The 12366-nt window shown below is 42.6% G+C and overlaps 1 protein-coding gene across 1 annotated transcript in view; it reads right to left on the reverse strand.

The window, feature by feature from the left end:
- Aifm1 (apoptosis inducing factor mitochondria associated 1) overlaps positions 1 to 12366 on the reverse strand; it is a 39935-nt gene that overhangs the window by 2195 nt on the left and 25374 nt on the right. Inside the window, exons 7-14 of the mRNA XM_059250365.1 lie at positions 10344 to 10428; positions 9436 to 9512; positions 8485 to 8593; positions 6983 to 7090; positions 6586 to 6674; positions 5623 to 5763; positions 3378 to 3520; positions 544 to 668 (exon numbers count right to left, since the gene is read on the reverse strand). Coding sequence (XP_059106348.1) covers positions 544 to 668; positions 3378 to 3520; positions 5623 to 5763; positions 6586 to 6674; positions 6983 to 7090; positions 8485 to 8593; positions 9436 to 9512; positions 10344 to 10428 — 877 coding nt within the window. The remainder of the gene's footprint in view (positions 1 to 543; positions 669 to 3377; positions 3521 to 5622; positions 5764 to 6585; positions 6675 to 6982; positions 7091 to 8484; positions 8594 to 9435; positions 9513 to 10343; positions 10429 to 12366) is intronic.

Here is a 12366-nt window from a genome sequence, read left to right on the forward strand (position 1 = left end):
AGGGAAGACACCAGGCCCTAAGAGGTTGTCGCACCTGGTTCTTGAGATTATTACGAAGCAGGCAATATAAAGAAAAAAATACCTAAAACCTTCAGGTCTGCTTCACCACTGAGATTTTCTCAGCCCCAAGAGACAAACTGGAGTCACTGCACAGGCTGCTGCCCATTGTTTAGGATGGATACCTATACTATCGGAGTTTGTGCTTTGACCAGGATCTCGGGGCACCAACGAATGGAAGTCTGGGTTTGGTTACCATATTTTTTTTTTTCCGAGAGAGGGTTCTCTGTGTAGTCCTGGCTGTCCTGGAACTCTCTTGGTACACCAGGCTGGCCTCGAACTCACAGAGATCCCCTGCCTCTGCCTCCGTGTGCTGGGATTAACGGCCTGTGCCACCACCGCCTGGTGGGTTTGGTTACTTTTAAAGCACAATATAGAGGCTTTGAAGGCCAGCTCCCTCTGGCCCATGCAGAACCAACTTGGTCAGGAGAACAGGGACACACTGCTTCTTACCATTCTTCCTAGAGAGTGCTTGGACTTCCTTACCTGACTGCTCTGTGGCAGATTTTGGGTTGTCTTGTGCAGTTGCTTTTGCAAAAACCCCGACTGTGGGCAAACTACTGTCCACAAGACCAATAGCTTCATAGCCAACATCAGGACCCAAATCACTCCTATGGAAGGAAAGAGAAGAGGTCGTTTTGTCAAAGGACCACAAGGAATGGCATAGTAGCTCATTCTCTTCGTGACACTGTACTTTCATGCCAGTCAAATAACCCAGGATTTATAAGAGGAATACCAAACAGATTTACTGTCACCAGGACATCTGAGGACAAGCGCAAGGGAGTACGATTATCTATCTCAAACAGCATTTTTCCCTCAAGAAGCTACTATACACATAATCATACAATGATTGAAACTTTCGGAATTTTATTATGTTTTTATTCCGTGCAACATTTGGGGTGGAATAGGTTCCCACCTTTTTGTTTGTTTTTGAGACACACTTTCTCTATGTAGCCCTGGCTGTCCTAGAACTACCTCTGTAGACCGGGCTGGCCTTGAATTCATAGCTATCTGCCTGCCTCTGTCTCCTGAGTGCTGGGATTATAGGTACGAGCCACCATACCAGGCCCAGGTTCCCTACTTTTGATCCTCTCTAATTTTCTTTTCTTTCTTTTTCTTTTTTCTTTTTTTCAAAACAGGGTTTCTCTGTGTAACCTTGGCTGTCCTGGAACTCGTTCTATAGACCTGGAACTTGTCCTGTAGACAAGGCTGGCCTTGAACTCACAGAGATCCACCTGTCTCTGCCTACCGAGTGCTGGAATTAAAGGTGTGTGCCACCACTGCTCATCTAATTTTCTTTCTTTCTTTCTTTTTGTTCTTTTTGGTTTTTCGAGACAGGGTTTCTCTGTGTAGCTTTTGCTCCTTTCCTGGATCTCGCTCTGTAGACCAGGCTGGCCTCGAACTCATAAAGATCCGCCTGGCTCTGCCTCCTGAGTGCTGGGATTAAAGGCATGTGCCACCACTGCCCGGCTCATCTAATTTTCTTTAACTCACATTAAAACTGCCTTTTTGAAGCTTTAAAATGTGTCCCTATTGGATGAAATTTGGAATTTAATGACTAGAGTTTCATTAACCTAACAGTACCACCCTTGGCCTTCACCTGGAATGCTTTTTTTCTTGTATGTGCATGAATAGATACACGCATGTGTTATGGTGCATGTGGAGGTCAGAAGACAACTTGTGGGAGTGGGCTCTTTTTACCATGTAGATCCCAGGAATTAAACTGAGTTCATCAAGTTTGGCAACAAATAACTATTTACTTGCTTGGCCATCTCACTGTACCCCATTACTACCTACATCTTTTTTCTTTTTTTTCCTCTTGATACAGGGCTTCTCTGTGGAGCACTGGCTGTCCTGGGACTCACTCTGTAGACCAGGCTGGCCTCAAACTCACAGAGATCCACTTGCCTCTGCCTCCTCAGTGATGGGATTAAAGGTGTGCACCACCACCACCTGGCTACATACATCTTTCTTAATATTCCACATCATTATTATGGTTTTGGGTAATAACCTAAGATACTCCTGCTAGTACACATTTTTTTCTTCTTTGTCACAATAGATCATTAAATTATATCTTCAGGGATATAATTTAAACAACAAATCCTTAGAATCTGTATGTAGGCCCTAACTGAAAACTGTATAGACTCATTTTTCCCTGTGTTGTATGTGCTGACCTACAAACTTATGTTACTTTTTAGCGGCTCCCTCATAAAACTGTGTGTGATTTGTCCTAAAAGGTTATCTCCAACGTCAACTTAAGTCTTCTGAAATCTTCAAGACTGTATTTCCATACTCCACATTTCCATTTTTTTAGAGTACTGGACATTGGACCCAGGATCCTGTCCATGCTAAGTTCTCTATCACTAAGCTATACTCCTATCCCTTTAAAATCTGAGTCAGGATCTTTCTAGATTGTTCCAGACTAGCCTCAAACTTGAGGTCTTTCTACCTCAGCTCTTTAGTAGGTGGCATTATAGTCAGGCACAGTTCAGCTAACCTTATCTTCCAATTGAAATCAGTCAAGATCAAAGTATACTAAACAGGGTCAGCCCTGAGGACTTGAGAATGTTCAGTACTAATTACTACTAATCAATCAATCATTGATTCATCCTCCCTCTTTCTCTTCTTCCATTTAGAGACAAGGTGGTTTTGTTTTGTTTTTTGCTTTTGTTTTCTTATGTGTATGTTGTCTTGTGTCATGTGCATGCCTGTTGCTCATGGAGGCCAGAGTAGTGTGTTGGATCCCAGCCCATTCTAACCTTCTTAAATTCAAATAACTGTCTTATAGGCCTGTGAATTCCTGATCTGTTTTTGTTAAATTATTGAAATAGGTCTCACTATATAGGCCCAGCTAGTCTAGAACTTGCTATGTAGATCAGGCTGGCCTTGAACTCACAGAAATTTGCCTGCTTCTGTTTCCCAAGTGCTGGGATTAAAGGTATATGCCACCATTACCAGCAAATTGTTGATCTTAAAGGTTACACATGAGTGAGCTGTGTTTTTCCCAGTATGTTGGAACCATTAGTGAAACTGGGAAAGAAAAATTAAAATACACAGCTGCCCAATCTAAGTGCTGTACTTCTGAACCAACCACTACAGCTCAAACTCTTACTTTTCTAGAAGCACTAGTGCCAATTTCCATCCATTTTATGCATGTCACACAGGGTCCGTATGGACATGGGGAGGAACTTCTTCCCTTCTAGAGAAAGGTATATTGACTACAAAGAAGGCAAATCATAAAGCAGATAAAAATCTCTGTATTTTGAGCTCACTAATACAGAGTTCGAAGCAGTTGTGTCCCCAACGCACAGAACTCTTACCAGAACATTGACTGATGCCAGTACGGCTTTGCAGCTCCAGTCATGTTTTCTCCAGCCAGTCTTCCACTCACAACAGCATGATCATGATGTTCTACTCGCCTTCGACCCAACTTTATATCATAGAAGCATGCAGCATCTCCTGCCTTTGGAAACAAATACATTATGGAAACAACTCGTTTTAAAAAAACAAGTTAAAAGCAGAATATAAACTTTGGGCCTCAAAGGACCCTAGCAATGTTAAGTAATGTTTTCCATTTACAGGCTATAATCATTCCTAATCAAGTGAGACACCATTTTTAAAGAAACTGTTCTATCTATAGGTGGTGGCTTAAAAGAAAATGGCCCCCAAAGGGAGTGGCACTATTAGGAGGTGTGGCCTTGTTGGAGGAAGTGTGTCGCTGTGGAGGTGGGCTTTGAGGTCTGATATATGCTCAATCCAAGCCCCAACAGTTCACTTCCTGTTGCCTTTGGATCAAGATGTAGCATTTAAGCTACCACAATTAAATGTTTTCTTTTATAAGAGTACTATGGTTATGGTGTCTCTTTACAGCAATAGAAATCCTAAGACACTATACTTCCATAAACTATCCTAAATCTTCTTTGCTTCAGTTTATACATGCCTGTTTCTGCTCATTTTGTTCTAGCAGACAGGCTACTTAACAATGGAGCATTCAAGAATATTTATTTCATTATTTTGGAGATAGGGTCTCTATATATAACCCATGCCGGCGTCAAACTAATGATTCTCCTGTCTCAGTCTCCCTAGTGCTGAGATCATAACCCTTTACCACCATACACAACTCAGAATATTCTCTTCTCTATGTGGAAACCAGTTTTCAGATGTGACTGTCTCTTATCTTTTCTAAGGTAAGTGGCTTTGTTTTGTTTTGTTTTGTTTTGTCATGATTCAGTAGTCAGTCAACACATTTTCATGGAGTATTTATGATGTATAAAACCCTTTTTTGTATATGGGTTGGCGAGATAAAAGCGACACAAGCCTTTCCTATAGGGTGTGTGGAACCTAGTGTAGAACAGGAAAGATACAGCATTATTCCTAACTACAGGGCAATGTAAACAAGTACTGTACCCTAGAAGAGGCATAGATTCAACAAGCTAAGTGTCTCAGAGAACCCTCAGCTAGGGGTAAACAGGGCCAGCTTCATGCGGGATGTGGTATTTGAGCTCTCTAATGCTTGTTCATTTTCACAACTATTCAGACTCCCCCAAAGCAACCTAAAAATCCAATAAGTGAACAACAGCAAAGTAAACTATGAAGTCTATTTAATGGGATATTATATACTCATTAAACTGTTTACAGAGTCTGAAGCAACAAGGAAATGCTTCCTTTTATAATGTTAAGTGAGATGTAGCAGAATACAAATGTTTATATATAGTAGCTCACCACAACCACATAAAACAAAGGGGGAAAAACCTTTATGTTCAAGAAAACAAAGGGAAGGAAATAACTAAAACATTCCTCGTTGCTCCAGGTGACTGGCCCCCTTTTCTCCTTGTCTGTGTTTTCTACAGTGAATACATGGTACAATAGGCCCAGAAAAAAACCCCAGACTTTGAGACTTTGGTGGAGGAAAATACCCCTTCGCAGCACCTATGGCCTTAGTTACAGAATCCATAACCAAACACAATACATTGCAATGTTCTAGCAATGGGGAAATTACCTCATAGTTCCTACATGTTAAAGTCTTGGTTTTGTCATAATAGGTTTTAAAAATAGCTGAAAATAGGAAGGACTCAAGGAAAATGAAAATAGTCACTTTCCTTTCCAGGGAGCACATTAGAAAACTACTTCATCCTACATCGTCTGCAAAGGAGGTGTGTCTGAGAGCTGTGTTCGTGCCCACCAACTACTGTTAGCAGAATTATGAGTTCTATTCCTACAGCCATACACGTTGCTCCTTTCACTCTCCCACAGCTTACAGAGGGTGCCACATGCGCTCTTCTAATTCAAGCACTTAACTGGTTTCTAGTGCTTCTCCTCTGGCCATCAAACACTTCGACCCTATTAATGAGCTGGCTTTCCTTGCTAGCTTACTTTCTTCCTTCCTTTTGAGAATGGGTCTTATTCTGAAGCCCAGGATGGCCTTGAACTTGTGGTGATCCTCCTGCCCATGCCTCCAGTGTTGAGTTTACAGGAGTAAACTACCATACCTACTGAGCTTTGGCACACGGCCAGACTCACCCACAGGCTGGGAGCAATGAATGGGTTATGCTGTAGCACACTTACCACCCAGATGTTAGAACGTGCTTGCAGCTCTGCATTTACCCGGAAGCCACCAAAATCAGAGTCTATTTCCAGTCCACCAGTCTTGGCCAACTCAACATTGGGCTCTAGGCCCACAGCTGCCACTATGTGGTCAGTTTCTACCTGAGAGGAAAAAAGTAATTTAGTCGATTACCAGTTTTCACTGATGCTCATTCATATCACGAGTTTATAATATCACATCATTAAGAATCAGACTTTCAAAAAGTTAATGTCCTCAGGAATCCAATAACTCAGGCTTTTTCTATCAAGGGGCTGGGTGTAGCTCAGTGGTAGAATGTTTGTGTAGCATGCACAAGGACCTGGGTTCAATTCCCAACACTGTCCAAAACAAAGATAAAAGAAAATAAAGAAAACAATATTAGAGCTTTAAAAATAATCCTGGGTTAACTTACCTTCAGTAAACAGATTTAAGTTCTGCTTTCATAAGAATCCCCCAGCCCACGCCGGGCAGTGGTGGTGCACACCTTTAATCCCAGCACTCAGGAGACAGAGCCAGGCAGATCTCTGTGAGTTCGAGGCCAGCCTGGTCTACAGATCAAGATCCAGGACAGGCACCAAAGCTATATACAGAGAAACCCTGTCTCAAAAAACCAAAAAAACAAACAAAAAAAAAAAAAAAAAAAACAAAAACCAAAGAATCCTTCAGCCCCATACATATTCTATATCACCTGAACAGAAATCTATTGCCCTAGCAAGGACTGAGGTCTAGTACAGTCAGGAAGAGACTAAGGGCAAATAGTTCACAGGTGTCCACTCTGGTTCTCATCATCCTATTTTGATGAAGGGATGATGAATTCAGAGAATTAGATGTTAATGATGGCTGCTAAGAAAACAAATCATTGATGTCAAGTAAGGGAATGAGAATAAGGAAATGGGAAGGAAGACTGGAAGACAGGCCTTCTGACATGGTCTCTTTATCCTTACCTTCCTTCCATCTTTCAGCTTAATGAGTAACTTGCCACCACTGACCCCAACCGATTGCACAATTGCATTGGGCATCACTTTCACTCCCTCTGTAAAGGAAAATGAGACCAGTGATTGAACTCACAAGCCTGGGACCTGCCCTCTAGTCAAATCCATTATCTCCAGATGCAGGCAGCCTTGAGGAACCACAAGAACCTTCACATACAGTCCATCTTTAGCACGTCTGGGAATGTGGTGTCTCAGATTCTGGATGCCTGTGACCCTGTCTGACTGAGGAATAGCGAAACATTTCCTCAGCCAGATGTCAGGAATTACATCAAGGGAGTTCCCAAAAAAAAACCTAACTTTGCCTTTAGTTACTCTCAAAAGAAAGAGGGGAGTTATGGACAGTTTCTACCTCGCTTGACTTTTTCCATGGTCCAGTTGCTGAGGTATTCAGGAAGGATCTTCCCCATATTTCCTTTCTCAGGGAAGAGCTGAATCACTTCTATGCCTGAGGTTTGAGCTAGGAAGAAGAAAGAGAACTAGTTATAGAAGGCACGAGCCAATCCCAGGAAGACAGGAGGGGAGATAAAGGTGAGTCAGTCCTGACTAAATTTAGCAGAGCAAAGCTGCCAAGCAGGCCACAGCTCCTGCCTGTGGGGCACTAGGGCAAGACAGCCTTGGTGGCTGAGTTTATTCAAAGGCAAAGACAGCAAGTGTCAGAACTGCTGTCCCGGGATTAAACTACCAACTATGAATTTAGTGCACACCCACCCATGTGGTCACCTGAGGCTCACATAAGGGCTTTTCAAGCTCTGAATAGGAATCACCCTCCTGCCTTGAGTTTAGCATGTGTACTCCTATAATCACACCCCCAACACCAACCAACAAATAAATATAACGAAAACAGAAACACAGTGGCCACGAAACATTCAAACCAGAACCTACAGTCCTGTTGAGCTGGGAACCATCACATTACTGTTTGAAGTGTTTGGCTTTTTACGACTTCAACAATTCACAGATCCATATAGTTCTCTAGTTTGCATGGCCCCTCTCACCTTAATAATCCACTTCTTTAAATATTTGATTTCTAAACAGTCTAGGCAGAGAGGGTACAGGAAAGGAAAGGAAGTGCTGTTGTTGGGTTATTTAGGTGACAACATTTTGGACACTGGGGGACTATTTTTTTTTTTTTTTTTTTTGGTCAACTTGACAAAAGCTAGAATTACCTGGAAAAAGGAACCTCAATTGAGAAAATGCCTCCATCAGATTACATGTAGGCAAGTGTGTAGAGCATTTTTTGATTAATGATTGATATGAGTTGGCCCAACATCCTGTGGGATGTACCATCCTTGGGCAGGTGGTCTTGAGTATTACAAGAAAGCATGCTGAGCAAACCAGGGAACAAGCCAGGAAGTAGCAGTCCTCCATGGCCTCTGCATCAGCTTCTGTCTCCAGGTTCCTGCCCTGCCTGACTTCCCTCAGTGATGAACAGTGACATGGAAGTGTAAACCAAATAAACCCTTTCCTCCTCAGTAGCTTTTGGTCATGGTATTTATCACAGCAATAGAAACTCAACTAGATAGAAATCCTTGTCTTGATCTCAGTACTTAGCTTTTTGTTCTATAAACTTCTTTTTTGGGGGGAGTGAGGTGGGGGAGGGTCTTACTTCATAGCCCCAGGCTAGCCCTGAACTCACTATATAACCCAGTCTAAAATCTAACTCAGAATCTTCCTGATTCTGCCTCTGGAGTGCTAGAATTATAAGCATGTGCCAAAAAGCCTCATTCTATAAAACACTGTTCAAACTCCCTGAACTGCTCCTGGCAAATATATTTTCTGGAATGTGTGACAGTGCACCAAGATGTGTGATATATGACTAGAGAAAGAAAGTCAAGGACAGTTCTCAATACTCACACTTTCTGCCAAGAGCACAGGCCAGTTCACTCCCAAGGAAGCCCCCACCGATAACTGTAATTGACTTGACTTCCCGTGAGATCTTCTCCAAGGCTCTAAAATCTCCAATCTGCAGGATCATACCAGTTTAGTCCACTGATTTCCCAAAGGGGCACAAGATAATAATCCAAGAAAATATTTTCCTCTAACTCTTCTACAACAGACATTTGCACATAACATCTTGTACAAAGTGGCTCAATTATAGCCTCTATGTTATTAATGTGAATTTTTTCTCCATTGTGACATTCCTTCCAGCAACAGTGGTTGTCAATACAGGTAGCCGTTTTTCTTCCCAGTCCAAGGTGGACATGTGGTAGTATCTAGAGACATTTTGGCTGTCAGGACGAGATGCTCCTGGCCTCTAGTGGAGAGAAGCCAGTGATGCTGCCAACATCTTACAAAGCAAAAGACAGCCTCCCACACAAAGAATTATTCATCCCAACAATCAAGAATTTAAAAGGCAGTATAAACTTCATCCAATATCTCTACGTGTGGCTAGAAAATTCCAGCAAGGCATACTGTTCAGAAGCAAACAATCTCCTTTCCTTTGCACTTGTATACTCAAGCTTTTGCATCAAAGTCTTCACAAAGCACTTGTAATGAAAAATGCCAAGAGACCACAAGGAGTTCTGGTGGACCAAACACATCAAGAGAAAACCCCTACGGAAGGGCAGTCAGAACGATAGCAAGCACTAAAAACCAAATGTAGTTTTCTCCTACAAGCATAGCACCCTTGAGGGAATGAAGTATTGGAGGTGCAGGGAGAAGTGACTTGCTTGAAGCTAGATAACAGGTCTAGAGAAGAGCTATATAGAGAACTTGGATCTCCCAATTGGAGGGAGCACTTGGGGGACACCGAAGTGTGTCCCCTCTTCCAAACAACACAAAGAAAACACTAAAGCAATTAATTACCTTTCTGAAAAGTGTTGTTCTACTCTTCACCTCGGCTCCAGCCCTATCAATGGCAGACAGACTTCTTGGCGTGCCTCCTGCAAATAAGAAAGCCCTTTAGCCTGAGAAGCAGGAGCTAGCCCAAACAACCCCTGTAAGTGGAGCTCTCTGCTTTGACTGTGGCTAAGTCTGCTCGGTGGCACAGCAGGAGTGGTGATGGCTGTGGCTGCTGCTAATACTACCAAGGAGTGACTAGATGGCTTGCCTCACAGCAGGCTTCTTATAATTTCCTTTAAGAACTAGATCTGAGTCTCCTTTTAGAGGACCTTGCCTCCACGGCTGGCCAAACCAGAAAGCTTAGTTCCTTTTTCCATGGCGTGTGTTTGTCTCTCTCTGTCAATTTTCTGAGAGGGTCTTACTATGTAGCTCAGGCTGGTCTGGAACTCACTATGGATCCCAGGTAACATCAAGTCTGCTTTGATCCTTCTGCCTCAGACTTCTGAGTGCTGGGATTAGTTCTTATGCCCACCTGCCACAGTATCTCCAGCGTCTCAGGAGGCCTCACATGCTAGCATGGTTATACCACTCTCATTAACTGCTTACCTCCTCTCCTGATTTTGGAGGAGAATTGGCAATAAACCCACAAAGCTACATATCCTTCAGGTCAGAGACTGAGCACCATGCACAGAGGAAAAAGGAGCAGCTTCCTCGTGTCGTTACCAGAGGATTATTTTTAATAAACTTTATTATAAAAAATTACAAATAGGTAAAAACATTACACACCCAAATTAACCAGACATCGACACCAGAGACTCTGGGAATCAGTTGTCTTAAGGATGAGGTGCAATATCTTTTCAAGAGAAGGCCAGAGTCTAAAGCTTGAATGAACTACCACAGTAGGAAAGACAGTCACCTCCAGAAATACTCACCCGTTGCAATCAAGCATTTTTCAAAGGTTATCTTAGAGCCGTCATTAAGTTTCACCATGTTGCCTCTTACATCCAGCTGTACTACCTGGTACAGTCACACACATACACAGAAGAAGTAGAAATGAATAAGTTATGAAAAAACTACCGTGATATAATAGTCACCATCTTAAAGTGTACAATTCATTAGATTTTTTAAGTCTATTCACCACTATCTAATTCTAGACCATTTCATGCCCAGTTGGGGCTGGGAGTGGGGGCCCTGACCTATGATGTCAACCCAATGAGAAGAATTAGTTTTTGACTGAAAATGATCCTGAAGAAATTGTTCCTTGTTTGTTTGTTTTTTGAGACAGGGTTTCTCTGTGTAACAGTCCTGGCTGTCCTGGAACTTGCTTTGTAGACCAGACTGGCCTCGAACTCACTGAGATCCAACTGCCTTTGCCTCCCAAGTGCTGGGATTAAAGGCATGTGCCACCACCACTCGGCAAGAAATTGTTTCTAATTAGTTATTGGGACCATAGTTTTGGGGAGCCCATTTCTTCAAGCAACCAACACTAGCATCAGTTGGATTCCAAAACTTCCCTTCTGATTTATAGAAACCGATACTGGAAAAAGTCTTTTCTATTTTGGCATTTGGAATCCTTATTCGTTTGCTAACAACTCTCCTCCAATCACAACATCTCTGCAGAATCTTTCTCCAGTTTCTAGTCTTCACTGAAACTCAGCTATCCCTCAGGGATGTTACGCTTAGAGACAGTTCATTGGTTCACACTCCATATCACAAGGCCAGGAAGAAGTGTTTGAATGTTCCACAGTTCCCGAGGTGGTTGCTGCTGATGCTCCTCTAAATGATATCTACCTACATCCCTTTAAATCACTGTTAGTAAACCACTTCCTGCCACTGTGCCTTATCTCTAAGGACCTTGGAACTTGGGTTCGTATTTTCCTGTTTGTAGTGTGTAGTGGCCTTAATAATTTCACCAATACCTGTGTGCCACATCCAGACTCTTATTATTTCCTAAACTGCTACTTCTACCTCAAATATCTTCCCACAATTTTCTTGTAGGCTCACTGTTGTTGTTTTGTGATATACAGCCTGTCTGGCCTGAACTTTCTATGTAGACCAGGCTGACCTCAAACTCACAAAGATCTACCTGCCTCTGCCTCTTGAGCACTGGGACTAAGGAACACACCACTACACATATACATAAGCTTAGCCTCACTGTCTCCTTAATCCCCACTGTTCCTTACTCCTCATTTTTTGTTTTGTTTTGTATGTTGGAGTGTGGGGAATGTGCCTAGGGCTGTGGGTATGCTGGACAAACACTCTACCATGAAACTACATCTTCAGTCCAGCCTCACTGTCTTCTGTACTTCTTCCCATTCCAAAGAATTTGCACCAATGGTAGGTGATTCAAATGGCTCTCCTGTCATACTCTTAATTCCCCTGTCTCTAGTTAGGCTTAAGAGCTCGAGCCCTGGAGTCTGAGAGATTAGTTTCCAGGATCTGCTCCACTTTTTACTAACTGTGAGGCTGTCCCATCAAGAAATACCTGTTAAATGTCTATGGTGCTTTAGGAGCACTTCTAAGTGTAGGGGACACAGTGATGAGAAAGATAGGTTATCTTCTCTACCTTCAGCATCTATTAGACGAAACAACAATTTCACAGACACTAACAGTAATAAGGAGTGACAAATATGATAGACATGGGGCAGTGCAGGTGCCACTAGAAACACGGGCTGGGGGTGTTCAAGTTAGGTTGAGTTGGGGCAAGTTTTCTAGAGGCAACAGTATATATAAACGAGTAGCTTCTTTAGCCTCCTTTGTCCTTGTTAAGCTCTCTCTTCAATACAACCTGAGCACTCAACACCCAAACTGCTCCTTCAGAATCATTCAGATCCCCCCACTGTTAATCATCTTCCATCCTTACAAATGTGAGTGCAGAGGCAATGCATGTGTAACCCCCATGTTGGGGAGACAGAGACAGGCAGACCCCAGAGGTTTGCTGGCCAGTCTAACTGA

This window comes from Peromyscus eremicus, chromosome X (genome assembly GCF_949786415.1).
Source record: "Peromyscus eremicus chromosome X, PerEre_H2_v1, whole genome shotgun sequence".
Lineage (NCBI taxonomy): Eukaryota > Metazoa > Chordata > Mammalia > Rodentia > Cricetidae > Peromyscus > Peromyscus eremicus.